The 24,930-nt window shown below is 40.2% G+C and overlaps 1 protein-coding gene across 1 annotated transcript; it reads right to left on the reverse strand.

The window, feature by feature from the left end:
• Window positions 1-5,223: 5,223 nt before the first annotated feature.
• On the reverse strand, window positions 5,224-16,024 carry LOC135470953 (NACHT and WD repeat domain-containing protein 2-like). Its single transcript, XM_064750039.1, is given in 15 exon segments — window positions 5,224-5,638; window positions 5,915-7,122; window positions 7,760-9,362; window positions 9,364-9,405; window positions 9,407-9,457; window positions 9,459-9,518; window positions 9,520-9,555; window positions 9,557-9,668; window positions 9,829-9,894; window positions 10,225-10,378; window positions 10,985-11,117; window positions 11,339-11,509; window positions 12,111-12,313; window positions 12,642-12,755; window positions 15,991-16,024. Coding segments are annotated over 15 exon segments (4,221 nt in total). The 3' UTR covers window positions 5,224-5,404.
• Between the last annotated feature and the right edge of the window lie 8,906 nt (window positions 16,025-24,930).

Raw genomic sequence — 24,930 nt, forward strand, 5'->3', positions numbered from 1 at the left:
AACACTGAAAAGTTTTATGTCTTTTCAAACTCGGCTTCGATGTTTTCTTATGGTCTTTTCATTCCTTTTCTAATAGGAAATGTAGGTCGACCATGTATATGGGGCAGGTACACTCTAAACCTCTACCATACTGAGAGCTACTGTACAGGCCTGGTGTTATCCCACCCACTGTGTATAGTGAGTGACACAAGATCAGTATAAGTGTATGCACATAAGAAACGTAAGGAACGGATGGCAAATCGCACTGTTATCTGGACATGGCAGACAGTATTCAAATTGATATCTGGATATATGCATTGAAAATGAAGTACGATTTCACTCACAGAGCAAGGAACAACTTCATATGTATTTACCTGTATTAAGTATAAGGGGTACCAGCTAACGTTCCTGAACCTCCACTGGCTCACATCACAAAACTAATTGATCAATACCATATTTAAACAAGCCGCTTTTATGTTTAATCGCGTGATATCCTTTTTTTTCTCGAGAATTTGTGAAGTGTGACTGAAAGACGTATTAAATTGCAGAAATGACTAGGATCAACAGAGAGCGGGTTGCCATACAGACAGACACGCAGACACGCAGGCGTAATGGATCGGGCAACCTCAGAATGGCCGAATAAGGTCGGTGGATTACTCCAGGCACTCCTCAATCCATATACCTCAGTGGTGTCATATAAGTAACAATAAGCCCCTATTGACGCTCGTGTGACTGTTTGCTTAATCAGACATTTGTTGAATGTTCCCAGTAATATTCTGGTGCATATCTGGAGAGCCCCAAATAGGGCAATTCGGTAATGCTGACAAAACCAGAGTTATTTTATCCAATTATTACCCAAGACTTCTTCGGGACTCGAATCTCAAGGGGTTTACCTGCATGGGCGTTCTCAAAACCAGACTGATTTTGATACACATTAAAAAGGGTCTCATATCTGTGTAGTTTCTACACAATAGGTATAGGAATATTCATGATCCATTCTCGACGCACGGGTACTTCAGAAAAATGTTGCTCCCTTATTCTGTTAATATTACATTTTGTTCACAGGAAAGCGAATGTCGTAGTGTATTGATTTCGATATTCCCTAGGTTCTCTTGCGCCTAAAAAAAATTAGGATAATATATATATATAAACTACCAGGCAAAAGAAAGGTTTCACCGTATTTTTGTCATAAAAAAATAAAAGCGCGGTTCCGGATTTGATTCATCGTTTCCTCTACCAGAGCGCATCGTCACGAACGCAGCAATTGGAATTGTGAAATTGCGATAACATGCAAAACGTCCTTTTGAGGCATGGCTCGTGATGCACGTGCGGTAATGTTGCATAAATACTCTTGCTCGAAAGAGCAGACATTCAGTGACCGAAAAAACACCAACAGTATGCCAAGACTTACGCAAGTGCAACGAGACCAGGCCATCGGTATGTCCACCATGGGAGTCTCGCAACGTCACATTGCAAGAACGTTCAACTGCAGCCAAACCACCATCAGGAGGTTGTTGATACGCTATCAGCAGACAGGCCAGACCCAAGACAGACCAAGATCGGGAAGACCGAGGGTAACAACTGCGGCTGAAGATCGCTACATCCGGCAGATCCACCTCCGAAACCGATTCGTCACGGCGACGTCAACAGCGGGGACGGCACTAGGCCATGTCATTAGCCCCAGGACAACACTGCATCGTCTTCGTTCAGCTGGTTTACGACCTTACCGCCCCTTCCGTAGGATGGCCTTGACCCTTTTACACCGTCAACGCAGATTGCGATGGGCACGTATTGTACGTTAGTGGCAGCGACGTGACTGGGCGAGAGTGCTGTTTACAGACGAGAGCAGGTTCTGTCTATTCAGGAACGATGGCAGAGTTTTCCGACGAAGAGGCGAGCGTCTCGCGCCAAACTGCGTAAGAGAGGTTTATCCGTTTGGAGGCGGAGGCGTCATGGTTTGGGGAGGGATTTGTGACCAAATGAAGACGCAGCTGGTTATTGTGCGAGGTAATCTGACTGGCCAGCGATACCTTGATGAGGTACTGAGACCTGTCGTCGTTCCTTTCCTTTAATGACAGCCAAAAGGATCGATCTTGCAACACGACAACACAAGACCTCACACTGCCCGCATTTTTACAGACTACCTCGAGACCGCAAACGTCATCGTGTTGCCCTGGCCAGCCAACTCACCAGACATGAACCCCATTGACCATCTCTGGGATCACCTTGACCGCCGTTTGAGACAGTTGGTGCCTCCTCCAACTAACCAACAGGAACTTGAGCAAGCTCTGTTAAACCTATGGAACGTTACCCCAGCTGACGTCATCCGGCGACGGACGACGTCAATACGGAGGCGTGTGCTTGCATGCATTGATGCCCAGGGTGGCCACACTCGCTACTGATGACTGTAGTCCTTCATTTCTGTGGATACTGTGACTTTACATGCACTTGCCAGTTAACTTTACATTTGTGTATTTTTTTCTTCTGACCCCTTGTCTCTTTCATTGTGTTTTGTAGCCAATTGAATGCCAATATTTTAAAGCCTTTTTGAGAGAATATTTCACAATGATTCCTGTTTATAAACCAATCTTCTTGATTCTTACATCTGACTTTGTTTTTGTTTTATGGGCTCAAGAAGTGGGTGAAACCTTTCTTTTGCCTGGTAGTTTATATTAGTTATTACTTAAAGTTAATGCTTCGTGTGCTTGCTTGCCTCAGATTTAAGGTCAGTTTCAACGTTATTTACGTCAAATCACCACGCCTAATAGCAACATGGCAGCGTCAGCGCCGTCATGTGGCCATGGTGCACCTACACTGACACACCATGCTAACCATGAGAGAGTGCACCTGTGTCCAGGGCAGTAAGTGCAAAACGTAAGTCAGTGTAATTTACAACTCGTAGTAAGTAGTTGTAGTGTAGAAGAAATTTGATGGGATTTAACTTGGCTGCTTTCCATTTACAGCTGTTAGGGTACACGAGATGGCGACGGCCCAAGATTGGCACGACCCCTCAAAACTTCCCGCCTACACAGGCGGTTAGAAGCAGAAAAACACATCATTCTCTGCTGTTATACTGTAGTGCTTCTGAACAGTGACGTGTTACAGAGCAGATGAGTACACAACTCGGACAGGATTGTCTCAGGTGGGCAAAGTTTCTCATTGAGCGAAATTTATTAATGGTTCAGAAAACTAGATTTCAACCCTATATACGTGTCATCCCGTACACTCGTTATAACGTACTAAATGGCGATTAAATTTACCACAGTGGCATTTCCTCTGAGCCTGGAAAAGTGGTGTGGTGTCATCACAAGCGTTTACGGGAACGCTTAAAATCACTTGCAACTGATAAAGGTTATATTTTTACGTGATTGTACGGTATTTGAGGTAAACGCTTCAGGGAAACTTCACGTTTAAATCTGTAATACTTAAAAAAGCAGCACCCAAACCGACTTTGGACCTCTGTTTCGAGGCATGCCTCACTTTGCAAACGCACCTACTTCACTTTGTTACAGTCATCTAGCTCATCGATGATTTGTGATCATTCCCACGTAATTTACCCATTTAAATTGAACGCAATAGTTGATCATATCTTGAATTTTCTCAATGGAATAATGGGTTTTTAACACTGGTCTTTAGAAGAGGGAAATTGTTTGTTTAATTTCCTGTCTTAAGATTGACAAAATTCGATTGTTGTTTGAGTCAATACTCGAAATATTCCTACTTACAGTACTATGAGTGGTGGAAACCGGAAAGCCCGTGACAATCCACCGACCTTGGGCAAAGTTTAATACTGAAAAACTTCCCTCATGTAACCTCCAGAAATGCACAAAAATATTACTGGGAGCATTCCACGATTCACAGACCAAGCAATCAGTCTCACGAGCGTCGTTAGGCGTTTATTGTTACTTATATGACAGCGCTGAGGTATATGGATTGAGGAGTGCCTGGAGTAAACCACCGACCTTCATCTCGTATCTGACATACCCTTTGACATTCAGTCGCAGGAGAACCAACAAGAACTGGGTTCGAACACACGACCGTATTGGTCAAAGGTCTTGCATTCGTACTGTACCAGCTAGTTCTCTTCATAATTAACGCTTGGAATACATGACTCGCCTCCAAAAAAGCAATGATGCCTGAGTAAGTTAGCCCGTTCGGAAAAAAAACCGAAAAACAAAATGAGTTCCAAGATTCACTCTGCTATCAGAAAAATACATATGACAAGTCACTAGAAGCCGCCCCACCTTACAAAATATAAGTTTCGTCGACCTCGAAGGTTTCTTTAAAGTTGTAGGACCGGTTGGAAGAAGAAAAGTTTCGATGAAACCTTTGTTCTTAAAGTCAGAAGACTCTCAAGAGAGGTGCTAACTACAAGAATTTATTAAAATGGCCTTATGTTTTCAAATATGATCACTAATGTTAAGGTTTCATACCACAAAACACAGAAAGTTGTGTCAAAATAATATATATTCATTACCAACAACAGGAACGATTAAATCTCGGGTCTGTCAAATAAAGGCTGTGGTATATACATTGATAGAATGAATGAATGATTATGGCTTAACGCCACATCGGCAATATTTCAGGCATATCGTGGCGAAAATTGATGGACAAAGTACAGTAAAACAAGACACTGTGAGTCGCAATATAAATTCAGTTTGTAGCCTTTTCTGAAGGTTTATCTGGTGTTTGAAGTTGAAAAAATTAGAATGGAATCCCATCATTTAATGAAGTTGTTTAAAAAAAGTATTTCTCATTGACCTGTCATGTTGGCAAAATATTGTCCCCAGAGAAATATGAGATTGGAGACACTCAAACAGTCTTCTCAGTCGAGGAAGTGTTGAAGACTAAACTATTTCACAAAAGAAAACAATAATTGCAGATTTAAGACTCATCGAAGAGTGAGCCCTCAATATAATCATCGAAGTTATCTCCTTTCTAGTCATAAAACTTACCCAACCTCTCATAAAGACAGGCGACGGATTAAAACATTGGAAGTAATACGTGAAGAATTTATCGTAACCATCTTACATCACATTTATGACAAGTTGTAATACGTGGAGAATTTATTGCAACTACCTTACATCACATTTATGACAAGTTACAAAGACACATCTGCAATATGTGAATATGTAAGAAAATGGACAAAATTATGACATCCGGATTACTAGATGAAAAAAAATGACACCAGTTCAAATGTTGTATTTAACTGTCATCAGGATGTGTGTTCGTTCTTACATTTATGTCCACAAGTGTTTCCTTACAAATTCATCAATTCCGGACAAAATCTGCAAAAGTTGGCTTTTCATACATACAGTTCGATAGTTTATATGGCAGTTTATATCCCTGAGAGGTCCAGTTCTTACTATGTTTACTCCCCATGTCAATGTATAATAAACACATATGTTACGTGTCGTTGTCAACTTCATGACTCCTCTTTCCCCGGAAAAATGCGGAAGAGCAAAACCCTGGTGGCGTTGGTTCCTGTAAGCAGGACGAGCTGCTGGGAGTCCGGCGACACCGCCATGTGACGGACCTTGTTGTCCAGTCGGAGAGAGAACTGCTCGTTACCCGTCCGAATATCCCATAACTTCAGGAAATTCTTCTGGCAAGTGGACATGGCCCATTTACTGTTAGTTGAAACGGCCAGACGTGATACCTGTGGACAAACAACAAATGCTGAATGAAGAGTTACAATCATCGTGTGTCAATAGGAGAGGGGAGAGAACTGGCGTACTGATTTCAACTAAAGCACAAGAAAGACGGGAAATGTGGAGAAAAACAGGTATACGACAAGAAAGAAATATAGAATTTCTTTATAGAATTTTTTGTGATTCCTAATACTTTATGTGGGTTTTGGTTGCGTCCGGCGGAGAAATTCAGAATTGGTCTACAAATAGTCACATATCACATGAATAGTTCCTAATTAACTTACTGGTAAGTGATGCTTTGTTGTCGGGGCCTTCATCCCAACAGGCGCTCCACTCTCTGCTCTATATGTGGTCACATATCCATCATCCGAGCCCAGGACAACGAAATTTCGATCTTCGGACTGGACAATGCTAGTAGCATAAGCTGTGGCATCGTTGTCTCCTCCCCCGAGCCAGGACGGGTTATAAAACATACCGTGTCTGCCAGACTTAGTGATCATCTGGTCACACCTTCCAGTCGGGATATCCCAGAAACACACGCACCTGCGCACACAGAATATCATGGTGTTTCCGGTATGTGCCACCATGGCTGTCCCCAGAGCAGGGATCTTGCTGAGCTGCCGGTAACAGTGGAGTAGAGTGCCACTGGTGTGGGTCAGGTCTATGGCAGAGAACCGGTACGGGTGAGGCTGAGGAGCAAAACCGCCTTTCTTCCACTGGCCTTCAATAGACTTTCTGTCTTCTGCTGTGCATTCTACTACAAGGACAATGTACCTCTCTGTCCAGCTCAAAAGGGCGTCGACGGTTTTGAAATTCAGTCCCTTCTGGAGCCGAAAACTTCTTGCAAGACGGAGTCTTGGAAGTTCAAACTCGTACAACTTAAGTCTTCCCTCGTAGTGGGTTACAACATATAGAGTACATTTATCCTTCGACAAGGTCACCGCCAGAACGTTAGTGGGCATATTAGCGATCGTTTCCTTTCCTGTCTCTGAGTGTAAAACTTTCACCATTTCTGAACTTTTACTGAAGACAACCAACAGTTCTGCCTCGCCCCTACAAGCCTTCAGATAAGAAGCTATCATGCCACAGGGATAGCATGCACGTAGCTTTCCAGAGCTGATGTCCCATACTTTAATATCCTTACCCCTAGTTGATGTGTACAAACGTTGGCTGCAAAGAGAAATCTCGACAGTTGTGGCCATCATTTCTTCATAGACACTATCTTTTTGACAGCCAATAGTCAACATTCCTCCCAGTTGTACAAGCTTCTCTAAGTCCCAAACCTTTAACTGCGTGTTTACAGCACAAGCCACTAAACTGTTCTTCTGAAGTAAGATCTTTTTAACAGAACTATCAAAAGCTTTCACTTGTCCTATCTGTTCACCGTGATCTAAGCTGTGGAATGTGATGTCGCCGTTTCTTCGACCAAACACTATGGTAGGTACCTCATTGAGCATTACCTGTGCTGATAAAACAGCTACAAGCTGTTCATCTTCAGTGTTAAAACAAAACACGTTCTCACCAGTTTCAAGAGAGTAAAGTTGGGCCTTGCTCTCAGAGTTAATTACACAGACCACAGTACCATGAACAGACGTAAAAGATTCCATGACCTTTATATAATATTGAAACTCAATAACACGGACAACCCTGAGAGGAGCTAGACCAACAACTAACACAGAGCAACTTTTGCAGTCAATTTGGCTCAGCCCAGTCAAATACTCAGAACTCTGTAAAGTTCGCAAAGAGTTAGATGTTAAAGGATGTTGTGTATGAACAATTTCGGTTTCTCCTGAAGTCAATGACTTTGTAAGAATTACTCCAAGCTGATCACCCACAGATTTCTTCAAGGCGCCAGTAACAACGAGGTAGGACCTACCAATATCGATATTCGTTACATCACTCCAATCATTGAGGTTCATTTTTTTCAATGCATTCTTCTATCGTCAGATCCCAAACATCAAACGTGCCATTAGAGCTTAACAGTCCTACCAGTCCATGCGTCTGTGAGGACACACAGCTTAGATACACCTCATCATATGTTGAACCAGAGTTTATACGCACTCTGGTGGATTCGCCTGTATTGAGATTGTGGGAAATGAGAGATGATTGTGTGAACATGTAAAGCTTACTGTCAGTTAGAATGGGAGGAACCAAACAGTCTGCAGGCTTTACTTTGTCGAGAACCTCGTGCTCACCGTTGTTGATATTTAACACTGCGGAGACTTCCTCTCCGTCGTCCACTCCTTCTTCCTTTGTGCACAAGTAAGTGCCATTGCACGCCATCAGTTCCTTGCAGCCCATCATACAGTGTGTTACAACAGTGCTGGACATCTCCCTTGGAGCGAAACAAGAGCCCTCGGGGATAAGCAACGGCTCTTTATGATTATAAACACAATGTCTGGCGCGTCTTAGCAACTCGTCCAGGAAAATACATCCGTCCTCACTAGCGACGCCTGCTAGCAAATGTACAGCTAAATGCATGGGGTACCTCAAGTCTGCGACAGAGGTATTCATGAATTCTCTTATGGCTTTTATTTCCTTATCTGGTCTTTCTGCCAGGAAGGCGTCCATTTCAGCGACAACATGCTGCACAGAAAATGCTGTGATTTTGGTGGTGAGAAAATCATAGTTACAGAACACTTTCTCCTTGGCCATATCCATGGAGACCTGATACTTGGCATTAATTAAGTGATGTGTAATACATTCCAGCTTCCTTCTATTTTTGGCAATCATGGGCTGATGTGTAACTTGTCTGTCTGCCTTGATAACAGTCTTGTTACGCTTTGTAAGCCTTATAGTCCTTTGTACTCCAGAATCGGCTAGAAAAATCCCCAGCATCTTTTTGTGCAAGAGCATTCCTTTATCACCGGTTAGGTAACGTTCTGTGGCGACTTCAGTGAACTGTCTATGGTACCAGTACATGGTCGTCTTTCCCTGTGACAGTCGCTCTACTAGGTACTCCTTGAGATCGTCATATATCCTTGCCCAGAGTAAGGGCGGTATTCGGACAATGCCATCACATGGAGGGTCGTGGAACTGGTAGACATCATCCAACACATAATCATCACATGAAAGAGCATCTTCCATTTCAATCTCTGTTATACCGTTCAGAGAAACGGTGATAAATCCAAGAGCCGCCTGAACAAGAATCTGTCCAAACTTTTTCTCCAGGCTTTCAAAGAGCAGGTGAATGGCAAGGCGTGCGCAGTCTCCGAGTTTCATGTGTGACAGTTGGGTGTAAGAATGCCATGAAGCCGCTTTGTCCAGTAAAAGTTTCAAATACAGAGGACAAGGATCATGTTGAAATTTTGAGATCAATATCATCAACTGGTCGTTGGTGAGAGTTCTTTGTTTTGAAGACAAATACTTGGAAACTATTTCTTTGACAGTAGTTTCTTGTAGAACAGGAACCTGCAAGTAACAGCTGTTTTCAGGAATCCGCTTTCTTGTGTTGCTAAGGATGTTGTGTTCACTTGGTAGGGTAGAAATAATCATACGGACATTTGCAGGAAGGTTCAGTGGTAACCACTTCATTGTGTAGGCCGAATTAGCAGGGGAAAGTTGATCCACAGAGTCAAGCAGGATCACAATAGGCCTTTTGGCTGCAGTGGCAACTCGTCTCAAAAAGCGAGGCATGTATTGAACAAGACTAGCAAAATTCTGATATCCAACTGGCTCCATGATAATATCGGTGGCATCTGCCAACTGTCCACAGACAGAAAGAAGAACGTCAATACAGATTAATTGTTCCTGGAGATGTACCAAGGAAGCGAATGGACGCCAATGTAAGGCTTTCCGAACCATTTACCTAGATTCTTCATGAGTAAACGCCATCAGAGAAGTTTTCCCCGCTCCTGACTCTGCATGGATGACAAGTGGCTTTCGGTTAGGACTGATCCAAAACATACTTTTTCACAGCCTCAAGGGGTATCTTGTCTGCCACAAAAAGACTCACACTTCGCCACACAAAAACTGAGATGGTGAATAATTTCATCTGGTTCACTGTAGTACTCGCTGCTCTTGATGAATCTTGTCGATCTTCATAAGCATCATCAATCAGCTGGGTTATTTTTTCAGTGAAGAGAGCTTACATGAAATTGACAGATGTATGTTGAAGTGCTCGCTACACTTGCTGACATCAACCCCTCCAGTCCGCCAAGGCAAGCTGAAATGGAAACAGTTACTTTTTCCCAAGTACTTTTGGGAATGATCTTCCGTGGCCACCGCGGTGAGCTTCTTTTGTGCTTCTGCGTCAACACGACATCTGAAAAAGTAACAGCAACAAAATTTTACTTCTTACTGATTTAATTGTGTCTGCTTACCATTGTTCTATTTTTATTATGTTACTTAATTATTTATCAATATCATTAAATTAAAACCTATCTACGGTCAACTGTGTTTGTTTAGGTCAATGTATATATCCATACAAAAACTATACCTAGCTGTTAGTTCAATTTTTCAAGTGATAGAAGAGAATTTTGGAGGTTATGTTGATGAAAGAAACGGAGACTGGCTTGAAGACAACTCACATATGGATATTTATGTGTTACCTAAATGTAACTATTTCAAAGCCCTAACAAGATGCCATTCATACCTCTCCACCTTCGTTGGTAGAGTCAATATACTTAAAGGCTTCGTCGTCCCGCTATCGCCTTGTTTCAATCCTACTAACTCTCGGTGGAAAAACAAAGCGTGACTTTTGGGGTCCTGTGCTGTCATTAGACCCCTGTTTATTTCGCACTCAGTCACTTAAAAAAATACATTAAAAATAACATTAATTGCATGTCACAACTCTTTTGGCCTTAAAAGAACCATGAATCATTGTTAAAAAGCAATAATTAAAATAACGACAGGTAAAACAATGGAGAACATTCCTCTAAAACCCAAAGTCCACCTGAGATAATGACACCAGCTTAGAACCTCCAAGGCGCTTAAAAAATATACCCTATCTTAGTTCATGTAATGAATTGTGCGTTACTATTTAAATGTTCACTCACGTGAAATATTAGACCTTAGAGATATGTCTTGATGATTTTTTGATGATGATGACAGCGATGAAACAACATCAGTAAAAATAATTTTGACAGTTACAGTTAAAGCACGAATTTCGTTAAAATGCGCCATGGGATGTACTCTAATGAATATGCACCTATAAAAGCAACCTTTATTTATTGATTTATTTGATTGGTGTTTTTACGCCATACTCAAGAATATTTCACTTATACGACGGCGGCCAGCATTATGGTGGATGGAAACCATAAAAATTCTAGACGTAGCGTTTCCTGTAGTTCCAAAACATACCTGACCAGTTAAACTGCTTTAGACGGTCGGCACTCATGTGGCCTTTCTGATACAGAGATTGAGCGCAATGCGTAATGTCTTTCGGATTTGATCCAGTACGGCACTCCAGGCCGCCCGGTGCTTAGCACTCATCTCTTCATTACCGGGACTGTGGTCACCAAAGTAAGAGTACTCACTCCTGATGGGCTGGACATAAAAATAAATGTTAAGAACCTAAAATGCAAAATTGTTTGTCGCTAAAAAAGGAAGTTCCACTTCTTACATTGAAAAAAAATCGATACGAATTAGAAGTCACAGAAAACGTTCAGTTCTAGAGAGTAAATACTACACTCGGATGGTGTTTTCTGGTGCTAAATTTTGTATTGTCTTTTGTCAGCGAAAATTTGTTTGCAATGGCTGTGTCTTACCTGTAAAATATGCTGATGTGGCACGGCATTAGTGTCCAGTCGATACCACTTAGTCAGAAGGTTTCCGCTCTTTGCGTCCACGAACAATGCTTCACCCAACAAACTCTTGAACTCACTGGAGACAATCTTGTCGGGGATAAGCTGAAAGCCATACCTGTCTCCCAAAATACACTGCAAATAAGTTGATGTTTTAGTCAACAAAATCTTGAATCGCTCAGTCCTACATATAACTTCAGAACATAAAAATCAGTTGTGAACAATTTAAAAAAAAAGAATACTGAATTAATCAGTCCTACAAATAGACTAACAACACAAAAATTGGTTGTGAATAATAGGGAAAAAAACATGACTCAGATGTCATTTCACCTTTTCGATGGCCGAGGGGTGACCAGGAGCCTCTCACCAATGCAGCTGCTGTGAGATCAAGTCCAGCTCATGCTCTCCGGTCTCCCAGCAACCTGCGAATGGTCGTGGGTTCCCCCCCCCCCCCCCCGGTTCTGCTCGATTTCCTCCCACCATAATGTTGGCCACCGTCGTATAAGTGAAATATTCTTGAGTACGGCGTAACACACCAGTTGAATAAAATTAATAAATACTCGTTTCACCTTCACATTTGGCTGTTTTCATGTTATGTCGGTATAAAATCCACTGCAATCTGATTTATTTCTCTTGCTACCTCAGTAGGTATATTATTAGTTTCCTCACAACATTAAGAAAGAAAACTTAAAAGCACTTTTGAAACCATGAATTGAACTGTACCACCAGAGCTTACCACAAAGTTTGGTCCAAGTGATAGGTTTTGGCAGTTGGTAATTTCCCGCAGACACAAGTTCTCTACCGAGTGGTCATTCTGACTGTCCTCAGTGACCCCCCACCTCATGTCCACTACCTGGAAGTCCAGATCCAGTCCGGTACAGTACTCCTTCAGCACTGGGTACACGTGACGGGCCAGCGTGTTCCGCTCAGCATGCATGTCTGTGAGTCACAAAAAACCTAACACGTTACACAATACTTTCCCATGCCGCAGGAACATGAGAGAATTTCACCTTACAACTTCACGTACACATCAATGACAACAGCAGCTTTCAGTTTCCCCACTACTTTTCAGACTCAGTAATCACCAGACACGAGTAAGCCAATTTATCCTATCCCAAGAGCCGACAGACTAAACAATGCAATTTTGCATCAAGACTATGACATCCAAGTCCGACCATAAACTTACTGACTGTAAACAAAAACGCTTAATTTTCGATTTCGGCTTTTAGGTAAATTTAAATACAAACAATAATGTTAATAAATTTACCTGAAAATGTGGAACTAATGAATATCCTGACTGCGGACTTGGGTTTGGGAGGTAAATCTGTCAACTCTCCTTCAATCATAGCATCAAACTTAGCCTGCCTCTTCTTCACATCTTCTGGAAATGATATTGCCAAAGGGTCATTATTTAGCTACATGTATATTGTGTCCCTCAAGTGGTAACTGCCTGCCATCAAAGTTACAGAACGTATTATCTGAATGCAGAAGTTTTATGACAAATACATTGTGGTACATTTGAATGTTTTCCCTGCATTAATTTAGACAGTAATTGAAAAGGCAACATACATCTCACTCACTGTTTGCTGATGGGCACGTTTCTTACCTCTTCTCTTTATTTTACTTTGTTGGTCTTTGAATGACTTCGGTTGAAAAGTTAAGTCGGCCCTGTTTCAACAAGGCATAAACCATGGTTAAAAGAACAAAAGGAACATAAGTATTCATATTCAATAAAAACCAATAAATATGATTATTAAATTTAGTAGCATTTTAACAATTTACTACGAGGGACTACTCAACCTACAGATGGTCGTGGGTTTCCCCCAGCTCTGTCCAGCTCTCTCCGAACATAATGCTGATCGAGGTCGAATAAATGTAATGGTGTAAAGCACGAAGCCATTCCATAAATAAACAAATAACAAACTACTTAAAAGACAATATCATAATGTGAATATTAAACGAAGAAATGTAATTTGTGTTTGTTTGTTTGCATTTGTTGTGTTTCGTAACACCGATATGAAAGAGAGGCAACTCCTCTTCAAAGCCAAAGGCAACTCCGATAATGTGATACGTGATAGTTGGTTATAGACATTTTAGGACGCTGACACAACCTTTTGTTGGACTTTCCGGTTGCCTGATTTGCCTTGGCTGATCCTCTGGTCTTCATATTATTACCAGTCAGCAACATCGCCTGACCACTCGACCCTTTAATCTGAAGAAAGCGTATACATTTCAGTTACTTCTATATTCATCAATGTGTGCCAGCAAACTGCGAATGGCGGTCACCGTCGTATAAGTCAAATATTCTTGAGTATGATAAAAACAATCAAATAAATATAGGCATCAGTTGTAAGAATAATAAGAATTTTAACTGTTATCAGGCTGTCGCTGATTGGCTGTTGCATAAAATGGGCAAGTTTAGCCTAGGCTGAATATCTCAGTTACATTTAAAAAATAGAATGGAGTTTGTACGAGCTTTTACTGGGTATTTTCTCTATACATTGACACATTAAAGTAGTCAGAGCCTCTGCCTGGAAAGCAAGAGACCAGGGTTTTAAAAAGAGTCGCGGTAAACCTGAGACTGTCAAGTTAGCAACCTTGGTATATGTATGTCCTTGTTTTGCGTTCAGCAAATAAAGGATAGGCCATGCTTTTGGTTCGTCTGCTGACGGTATATTGTTATTGGATCCTGTCTTCGGTATATATATAGATATATATATATATATATATATATATATATATATATATATATATATATATATATATATATATATATATATATATATATATATATATATATATATATATATGACCATTAATATTGTTCACAGCTTTCTTGTACACCATAGTAAATCGTATCCAAATGAACCCGTCCACACCCACCTCTTTAACTCCTGGATGAAAGGAAGAGTACCTCAGGAGCTTCCCCTTTCCGCCTGGCAATCCTGTATGGTTTTATTAAAATATAAAATAGAATTCAAGTCTGCGTAAATTACCTTTCCTACTGTGCCATTAAGAAGTGGTTCCACGGGCAGAAGAAAACCTAAATTGTTAAATCATTATATACAGATATATATACCACAAATGCTTTGATTATACACAATAATTTTCTCAAATCTACCTGTCAAACGTCCGAATTTATGATCGCTGCCGCACCGTGTGCAGTGAGAGATAGTTTGGATCAGGTCAGATGTTAATAAGCTATACTGAGACAGACTATATTGCTGTGTCAGGGAGCTAGAATTGAACATCTGATATACATATAACCATTTATCTTCTGAAGGAAATATAACAAGTCGTCAGATGACCATGAAATGTGTGATGATATTATTTTTTTATTTAAATGTCGCTTGCGCCTTAATTGATATCATTTCAATAATATGATATGGTAGTAAGACTTATCTTCTGAAGGAAATGTAACAAGTCGTCAGATGACCATGAAATATGTGATGATATTATTTTTTTATTTAAATGTCGCTTGCGCCTTAACTGATATCATTTCAATAATATGATATGGTAGTAAGACTTATCTTCTGAAGGAAATGTAACAAGTCGTCAGATGACCATGAAATGTGTGATGATATTATTTTTTTTATTTAAATGTCGCTTGCGCCTTAACTGATATCATTTCAATAATATGATATGGTAGTAAGACTTATCTTCTGAAGGAAATGTAACAAGTCGTAAGATGACCATGAAATATGTGATGATATTATTTTTTTATTTAAATGTCGCTTGCGCCTTAATTGATATCATTTCAATAATACGATATGGTAGTAAGACTTATCTTCTGAAGGAAATGTAACAAGTCGTAAGATGACAATGAAATGTCTGATGATATTATTGTTTTATTTAAATGTCGCTTGCGCCTTAACTGATATCATTTCAATAATACGATATGGTAGTAAGACTTATCTTCTGAAGGAAATGTAACAAGTCGTCAGATGACCATGAAATATTTGATGATATTATTTTTTTATTTAAATGTCGCTTGCGCCTTAATTGATATCATTTCAATAATACGATATGGTAGTAAGACTTATCTTCTGAAGGAAATGTAACAAGTCGTAAGATGACCATGAAATGTGTGATGATATTATTTTTTTATTTAAATGTCGCTTGTGCCTTAACTGATATCATTTCAATAATATGATATGGTAGTAAGACTTATCTTCTGAAGGAAATGTAACAAGTCGTAAGATGACCATGAAATGTGTGATGATATTATTGTTTTATTTAAATGTCGCTTGTGCCTTAATTGATGTCATTTAAGTAATACGATTTGGTAGTAAGACTTATCTTCTGAAGGAAATGTAACAAGTCGTAAGATGACCATGAAATGTGTGATGATATTATTTTTTTTTTAAATGTCGCCTGTGCCTTAATTGATATCATTTAAGTAATACGATTTGGTAGTGAGACTTCTGAGTGGAGGAAACCTTGTAGACACTGCCATATTCAACAATTTCCAGACTTAAAACGACATCGATTAGCTGCGTCGATTAGCCGCGTCGATTAGCCGCATTGATTAGAGAACGTGGCCCCACTGGTCAAGTGGTGTATATTATGACGCTTTAACTCCCGTGTAAAGCCAATATGTTATGTAAGAAGCTCACCTTTGGCAGGGGTGGCCCTTCCCTGACTAGCCATGTTTCCGGAACGCAACTGTGTGGTCAGCAAGAGCTCAGTGGTTGGCACAACGCCAAAGCTCATTCTGTCTCAAGTCGCCTATACAAGCATCCAGCATGGCTGACTGGGCGCTTTGTGGTACCATCTCAAGAACAACTCTGCACGGGTCAGTCCTTGACTCTCAGTGGACTAGATGGAATACATGATCATGTATAGAGAAAGGTAATTTATACAGTCTTGTTTGGTAGGTCAGATATATAGCCATAAAAGGCTGACCTTAAATCTCGTTTTAATGCAAAGACTTGAAGCCATTATATCTCATACCTAAACATATACAGCAGTACTGTGACGAACTACACGCCAGAGATATGAACACTTGGGTGTTGCAATGATATTCTCCTGGCGGCTAGCTAGCTACAGTATTACCGGTAAGAGTATAATATAGACCCTGTGTAAAGGAGTTTTCATTTCAGAATTCCAACCCTCAATTTTGTCTGCCATCGAAAGCAACCCTTCATACACCTATTAGTGGAGTAGCATAATCACGCTAAGTCCAACCACTGTCGTGCAAACATTTTTCACACAGCTCTACAAATCTGACAGTTATATCAGTCCTTACAACAAAAGCTCCCCAACACTACCTCCTGTATTATTTATGACTGGGATTACTCAAGGATATGGTTTCAAACGAACCTCACGCATGCAAGTCCATGTTGCATGCACACTATTTGATTATGCAAACATTTTAACTCCTAGAAAACTGGCAAAAGAAGACAACAATAGCTTACTGGTACTATACAGCCCCAGCCGCTGGGCGGCCTAGTTTAGTCACGAGGTGCAGATCAATGGTCATCTGATTACTATGCATTTACTGGGACAACGTGACCCCACAACCTGCCCAATTAGGCTTACATATGTCATACAAAAATATATGCTGGAAGAATGAATGTCCAGTGGCTTAGAATAGCGCGTCTTTTCTGAAACTCTGAGTTAATCATAAGGTAAATTCAATATTACATTTTTTCACAAAATTTACGCAGCAAAAAGTATCAGTTTACCTGCTGACCGGTCCCTCCTGAATGTCGCTCACTGTGTTTGTTTGGGTAGCGACCGTCACTAGCCGCCATCTGACTGGGCAGATAACTCTTGTCAGCCTCACGTATGTTGTAATCTCAGACTACACAAAATAACAAACAACCTATTGTAAGGATTTGTATCTATTATATGGTTATTTCACTAGTTTGGCGTATTTTGGTCACAGCTGTACATGTATTTGATATTAAATGTACTTGTGTTATCAAACACAGAAGTTACATAACGCTACATTAAAGGCGGACTGCCGGCTTGAAATGACAAGCCCTGTAACAACTCCATAACATCACACACCAATGAGCATGTAATTTACCATGAATCACCAAACAGTCATCAAATAAGATAATCCTTCCCTTAGGATTGCAAAGGCAAGACCTAAATGAAAGTATAATTTTGTTCTGTACTGTATTATCTTTTCCAGGGGTGTAGGAAGCAAATGAAAACTGGGGAGACCATTATCCGAACCAACGAGGCGAGGGTCCCGGATCCGGAAGCTCTGAGATCCTATGTGGCGTGCTTGAGCGTGGTTTAAGAGAAAAATTAATACTCATCCTCAAGGCTGTGAATGAGTACTACACCCTTGGACACATATTTAGTTATCGGATCCCTTTCATATTTTATGTAAAAATATATGTAACACAAATACAGTCGATATTGGCACTATGCCAGTTGAGAAAATATTTACTCAAATAACTCGTGCGGATAAACTAAACAATGTTAAGTACACATTAATCACAGTAACCAGGTTCGTATGGACACCATACACACACACGCACACGCACACTCGCGAACACACGCACGCACACACATAAAACAATCGTCTTGTTCTTTCCACCAAAAGTCTTGTGTTCTATTTGATCTCGTGTTGCATTATCACAAGGTCTTGAATTGAAAGAATTGAACACAAGGTGTGTTAGATTGCAAAATACAACATCTTCTCTTGTTTTGCATAAATTACCTCATTTTGGTTCAACACAAGTTTGTGCTTTGTTATTTTGTAACACAAACATGTGTACTTCACATGCCAATTATAGGCGAGGGTTTATTAACTGCCTAGGCTCCGGAAGCTCTAAGATTCCAGACATCGAGAGACAGGTTCCAAATACTCTTTTGGACCAATAAAGGTATATGTAAACCGAGTGTACCGAGTCTGTAACGTGAAACGGATTGAAAATTTGTGTGCTCAGAAATCGAGCCGTTTTCGTCTGAATGGCGTGGGCCCTCCCGCAGTCCTCCCAACGTTATTGCATACCCGTCTTACAGAATCATAAGATTTGATTAATGTTAAGCGTTGTGCAGTGAGATGCCGTCTCCTCATTCCCATAAACCTTCAGCATCCCTACAAAACCCTTCACTGACTCTAATATTTGGTATTTAGAAACTGCTGACTAAATCTTGGGAGATGAATGTGGTTTGGACCGAGACGGGTATGCTACTGTAGGACATAAATTTGTGATACTGTCGTTAAATATTACACGGCTTGTAAATCCACTGATTTTGCCTCTGTGGTTGTCCGTAAATGATTCAGATCTGCCTCACTGTACTGTGTGAAATGGCCCTTCGGCTACATTATATCGTTGTAAACGATCTCAAAATGATGTCTTATGCAGTAGTTCTGTGTTATCCTATGTTACTTCATGGAGTGAAAGGTTAAAGGCTACATCACAATTTAGGTCGCGCAATTTGATAGCATCGTGTTTGATCGGATAAAACGCTCAAGATGGCTGCCTCGACTCACACCAGCCATTTGTGCAGTGTTGTCATTTTGTTTTACATGTTATTCGGTGAAATCTTTCTAAAGTAATAAAGTATGATATTTCTGAGAAAGCTTGAGTATCCTGCTTTCGAGTGAAATATGTTTCAGCGAGGTGCTGTACTGTCGTTTAAAGGGAATAAAGGGAGGTAATGCATATAAACAATGTAATTTACCTCCCTTTTTAATGTTCCGACTTGACCTTGTTTACTATTATAGACTTCAGGCATATAACCATACGTTTCTTTAAGGCAAGCATATTGAGATCAGAGAACCGCACATACAGATAGTAACATTCCTGCATATGCTTTATAGCAGATAAAGTAGTCATATAAAATTAACACTGTTGTGTACAAATTTTATGACCGTGAAATTACGCGGCTGGTTTAGGAAAAAAAGTAAAATTTAAAATATCAGGACAGTTACACTCTAACATTCCTACGGCGGAAAGTTTCATCAACTTGGACAAAGCAAATATTTGTAGTGATTTAACCTGTTGCTTCAGTTGGAAACTTCATACACAAACATCGCATCTGGCGATAAAATTAATAACGTGCCGCTTGTGCATTTGTTTTCTTTCTATCGCAATCTCGATATAATAACTATGCAGCTCAGAGATCCTAAGTTCATGATTGGCTCAAAGCGGAAGCAATCACAGTTTGTGTTATGCACCGTAACTCTGGTGTGTCGATTGGGAGAGAAATCCGACGTATGAAATGCAGAGAACAGTGTCAAGCAATGGCCCCTGCCGTGTCCTGGGCCCAGGACTACAATAATTACACATATAGGACAATGGCTCTGATGAAAAAAAAAATGTTGTATGCCGCTTTGTGAAACTGGGTCCAGATTTTTTTATTGCCAGATTTTTTTTTTTGAAGAAGCATTTCCAGATCTATTATTTATTGTGCTCAATCACGTCCTCAGTAGCGTTGTCGACGACTCCCACCTTACAACTGCTTCCTGTTTAAATGTAAAGAGTCCCAATGTCTTACCGGTGGAGCTTCCGCACTTAATGACAACTACATGTGTACATCACACTTATGGTGCGTATCGTCCAGCTTTTATGGCATTGACAAAAGAAAATGATATCAAGATAATTACAAAGTTGAGTGAAGTCAGAAGGCTGCTTTTTTTTCTATCAACGTTCCTTATACAGCAGTATATAGATACATAAATGGTTATTTTTATTACAGAGCAAGTACGGCATTCCCATGAAGGTTTCCCCCTCAGATATTCCGCACCATTTCTTTGACTTACACGTAACAACAACCCGAGACGAGTTAACACTTGAAGAGAGGGATCTACGGTTGCCTTTGTTTACATCATTATATTTAAAAGGGTTACAATAACAAAACGATTTTGAAGAGCAAAGAACTAAGACACTAGATTAATACCGAGTACTGAATCAGTCCGAAAATTAAACAATTGTCTCATTGTTTGTTTAATTATTATTGAATAATCGACTTCACCGTCCCATGAACTTCAAAGCGATTCTGAATAAGTGATTATGGTGACATAACTGTTAACAAAAGAAAAAGGGTGGATTAGTGTATCATTCTGTAGCTTAGGTTGAATCTGCCATGTGCCAGAAACTGTGAACTTCGATGACGCGATGATCAGCTGGTAAGAATCCTCCAAACTGATAGAGAAAGGTGTCAACCAAAGTTTCATGCTGTGATCTCAGTAATAAAAAAAAGATTGATCACAACCAACCTTCATTCCACGTCAGGCACAGTTAACAGAGGAATGGACACCTTTAATGACGACTCTCTCTATACCACTGCCCCCTCCATGGATTTTACATTTGAGGAATCTCAATGTCTCTCTAATACACCGCTAAAAAATGTGCTGCCAGTTTTCCCAACCCAATATCACGATCCTGAATGGATGCCTACGCCTAAACCTACTACCCCTAATGGCGTCAGACGAACGATCATGGAGGACGTTTCTGCAGCTGTAGCACAGAGTTTGGACAACAGTAAACAAAAACTGAGGAGCATGAGGTTAGCATTGTCAAGAATTTCTTACCAAGGTCATGCTATTGTACAATTCAGTATAACATATTTAGTTCGTCAAATACTTCAGACCAATTGACACGTTACGGAGCATACAACCAAACTAGAGATTATTATGCGACTATATAATTTCAGCTTCAAGCGACAGAGACTGGAAGTCCGACTTAATCATCTCCAGAGGAAAACCTTGGCCTTAAGAGTTCGAGACGAGGCCATCAAGGGACGACACAAACTGTTACACGATCAACGCTGCAGAATGGCGGAAATCTCCAGTGGAAGTACAATTGATGACAGTTCCTCCGATGTAACAAAAGATAGCAAACGCTTGTTAACATCGCCAGGGCATGCACTGACCACCTCTCTATCTCATAAACGCCTGGAGAAAATCCACGGCAACAGTGTTGTGAAAAGATCCAGTCACAAGGTCATTTATCGACCATCGACTGATGTAATTGAAGATCCTTGTTTCCACATGACGACCATCAGTCGCGAGACCTCGCAAGTCATCTGTCAACAAACAGATGCACCTAGTATTACTTACAAACGTGTGCAAAAAGTGAAAAAGACACCCAGCTCACGACTGAAGAGATTTGTGCTGAAGAAACTCAGACTGTTACTTAAATAGCTTTCCTGATTTCTCCCATGGTGCTACTGCTCTTCATAAGGTGGTATGCCCACAGTGCTTATTTCTGTTTGATATGCTTTCAACTTTTTGTATTGCCAACAGCATGCATGGTACGGAATACAATACACATAGCATATCATCTATATCTTGCTGCATATTTTGCTTACCGTATAACCTTTTATTAATAAGACATATATATATATATATATATATATATATATATATATATATATATATACCGAGAGGTGGTCGCTTGGTTACTCATCGCTTCACTAGTAAAGAGAAAATGACAAACAGCAGCGGCCGACGTACTACAAAGCTATGCTACTATATAACTAATTACGAAATCACATAACCTTGGCCCCACTTGTGATATAGCTCCGTCGGGTGGTGTTATTTGTTTTCCAACTTTCTTAGTTTCCAATAATGCTTCTGTCTTGGACACGCCATCATTCAAATGGGACTTAACAGAACAACATTAGGGTAAGACAATCTATCAGACTGACTCTAAATGAAGCCGAACATGTCACGCTCTTTTATATAAGAGGTCTTTTTTTGTTACCCATAATATCTGAAAGAAAAACTAAAAATTTAAAATTTGCTCTGCAAATACAAAATTTCTCTGCCAAAGCCTCTAGATATCACTTGTCAACAAAACCCCTCAGTGGTGTTCTTTAGTCCACTGATAGACACTGCACTCCACACCCGAGTTTCTAAACTTGATAACAAAGTTTATATCAAAACAAAGACCTTAGATCATATTGACAAATACTACAATGTTCATCTCAACGTCTCTTCCAGTGAACTAGTTACAATCACAACTGCACTACAATGGATTCCTGAGAACAAACCAAACTGAGTAGCCATATTAAGCGCCTCTCTCAACGGAATAATTTCCATCAAAAAAAAATCTGAGAGTAGATCAGACATCCTGCAAGAAATAGAAATTCTAACAACCGAAATACAAAAACAAAAAATAAACTAACTCTAGTATAGCTACCAGTGCACGTGAACATACGATGGAATGAAATTGCCGACCAGGCGAAAAAACGACCCTTCATAAAAATCAACAGGACATAGATACCCTTTTCAGTCAAGCAGAAATCGATAGATTGATCAACGGCCTAATAACCTCCTAGTGGAAAGACGAAGGGGTTGAAGAATCCCGCAGACGATGGCTCTGTAAAATATTAGACGGAAAGATTATTAAATCAAATTCGTTCCTATTACCAAATAAACAATATCATGAAAATACATCACGCCCGTCACGAGGGAAAACGAAACTTAAAGCACTTCTGGCAATTGTGATCCCGCAATTCTTCTCTCACTTACCCAGCCTGTCAGGAACACTATAAACAATAGAGCATTATCTCCTGCAGTGCATCAAACATAACAAAGAATGAAAAGTATATGCACAAAGCCTAAAAACACACAACTTGAACTTCAGACTATACTTCATTCCAAACCACATCTCAGAACACAAATATTCACCTAACTATGAATGACACATCTAAATATATTCCAACTACGCTTTGCGAAATAATCGAAACTATATATCAGCAACAGCGTTACCACGATTTTAAGGACGGTATTATGTGTACGACTGCCGTCAGTTTCTAAATTTAGCTTGCCACTGTTTACATATGCTGAGTTCAGCGCCTGCTGTCTGCCTCTACCTTAGAATATTCCAGAATGCGCTCAGTTCGGTGCCTGTTTGATTACATCAAGTGTTCAGGAATTTTCTTATTCTAGACAATTCCACCAGGCTATATAAGACCTATGAAAGCAGGTCAAACGGAGAGAAAAGAGAATTATTGAGAGTTTGGATGCTTTTGCTGTGTATTACTTTAGTAGGCCTTTTGTGCTGAATTTTGGTGTCTCTATAGCCTCTGGCTTTGTTATGTCCTATCTCCACCGAGCACTTGTTCAGTCTGAACTTCTATGTTTAATTTGTGCTCTTGTATACACAGTGCTTATTAGTATACGGACCCTGTCTGTGGAATTTTGTGTATATTTCGTCATACACTCAGTTATACTGTGGATTTTCCCTCTTGTGAATTTGCCTCTGAGCATTTATGCCTGTGTGGTATATATTGTGGAATATATGCGTCCGTTCGGACTTGACACCGTAAGTACTTTAGTATTTGTATAGATACTGCTATCCTTTCTTGTAAAACGTAAGTACTTTAGCATTTGTATAAGTCTTATTATCTGTTCTTGTTAAAGCCAATAAATTGTTGTAAAATAAAATCTGCTGGTTTTGGTTACTTTTTTGTGCGGCTAAACTGTCGTGTATTTCGAACAAGCCATCTCTTTATATAATACAGACAGTTTGGGTCGTAACAGTATGTTGCTCTGATATTACGTCACTACAATCTAATATATGCACAAAAACCCCCAAGCATATTAATTTCATCGGCGATACTTTGATCTTGAAAGCCGTATGTTGCTCAGATATTACGTCACTAGTCATCAGAGTTACATGATCAGCACATAAGATTAGCGGCCAACTCCAGCAGAAGTTCCATCGATGACAGCTCTGGTGAGGAAGCCCCAGATACCAAACGTTTGTTGTTGTCATCAGGGCGTACTCTGCCCACCTGGCGTTCTCAGAGACAGTTGGGGAAATTTCGTCGCAACAGTGTGGTAAGAAGGGCCAGTGACAAGAGACTTCGCCGATCACCGTCTGCTCTGAACAGGGCTCCGTCTCTCTGTCGGACGGCCAGGAGCCCCGAACCTGTCCAAATCAGCTTTGTGCAGACAGATCAATCCCGCTTGATCAACAAGCCTGTGCAGAGAGTGAAAAAGACACCCAGCTTACGGCTGAAGAGATTCGTGCAGAAGAAGCTGAAGATAATTCTCTAACAGTTTTCCCGGTCCTTTTCAGTAAAGCCAATGTTGTTCAGGGCGTGCTACAAACTGTGCTATGCGGAAAGTGCTTTCCGATTTTTTATGTTTACTACGTTTTATGTTAAGTACACGTTTACATGCTACAGATATATATGTATATGCGTTTACGTGAGAGAATAAACTTTTCAAACGCACGTGTGTTTTTCTCTTAATTATGTGTCTTATTCATATTTAGTCACATACAGGCATGGTTACAGAGAATGCAAGGTAAATGAAGAGAGGTTAGGTCATTTTCATTTCGTCTATCCACCATTTCTTGAAACAATAATTCGTAATCAAAATGACGTAAATATAAAAAGTGATCTCCGAAACTGCTACGGTTTCAAGACATTTTAGCGGCAAGATTGAAAGCAAATCTTCTGTCAGTGTTATTCAACAGAAGTTTTCATTTATTATCTTCTTATCACCATTACAGAGTGAATCCGGCTGTCAAAAACCACAACTCATTTGTTATGACACGTTCATTATCAGTAGGAATTCAGCTTTACTGGTAAAACGCTGCAGGAGGAGAACGGTCTTATTCCAACGCAAG

Source organism: Liolophura sinensis, chromosome 1 (genome assembly GCF_032854445.1).
Source record: "Liolophura sinensis isolate JHLJ2023 chromosome 1, CUHK_Ljap_v2, whole genome shotgun sequence".
NCBI lineage: Eukaryota > Metazoa > Mollusca > Polyplacophora > Chitonida > Chitonidae > Liolophura > Liolophura sinensis.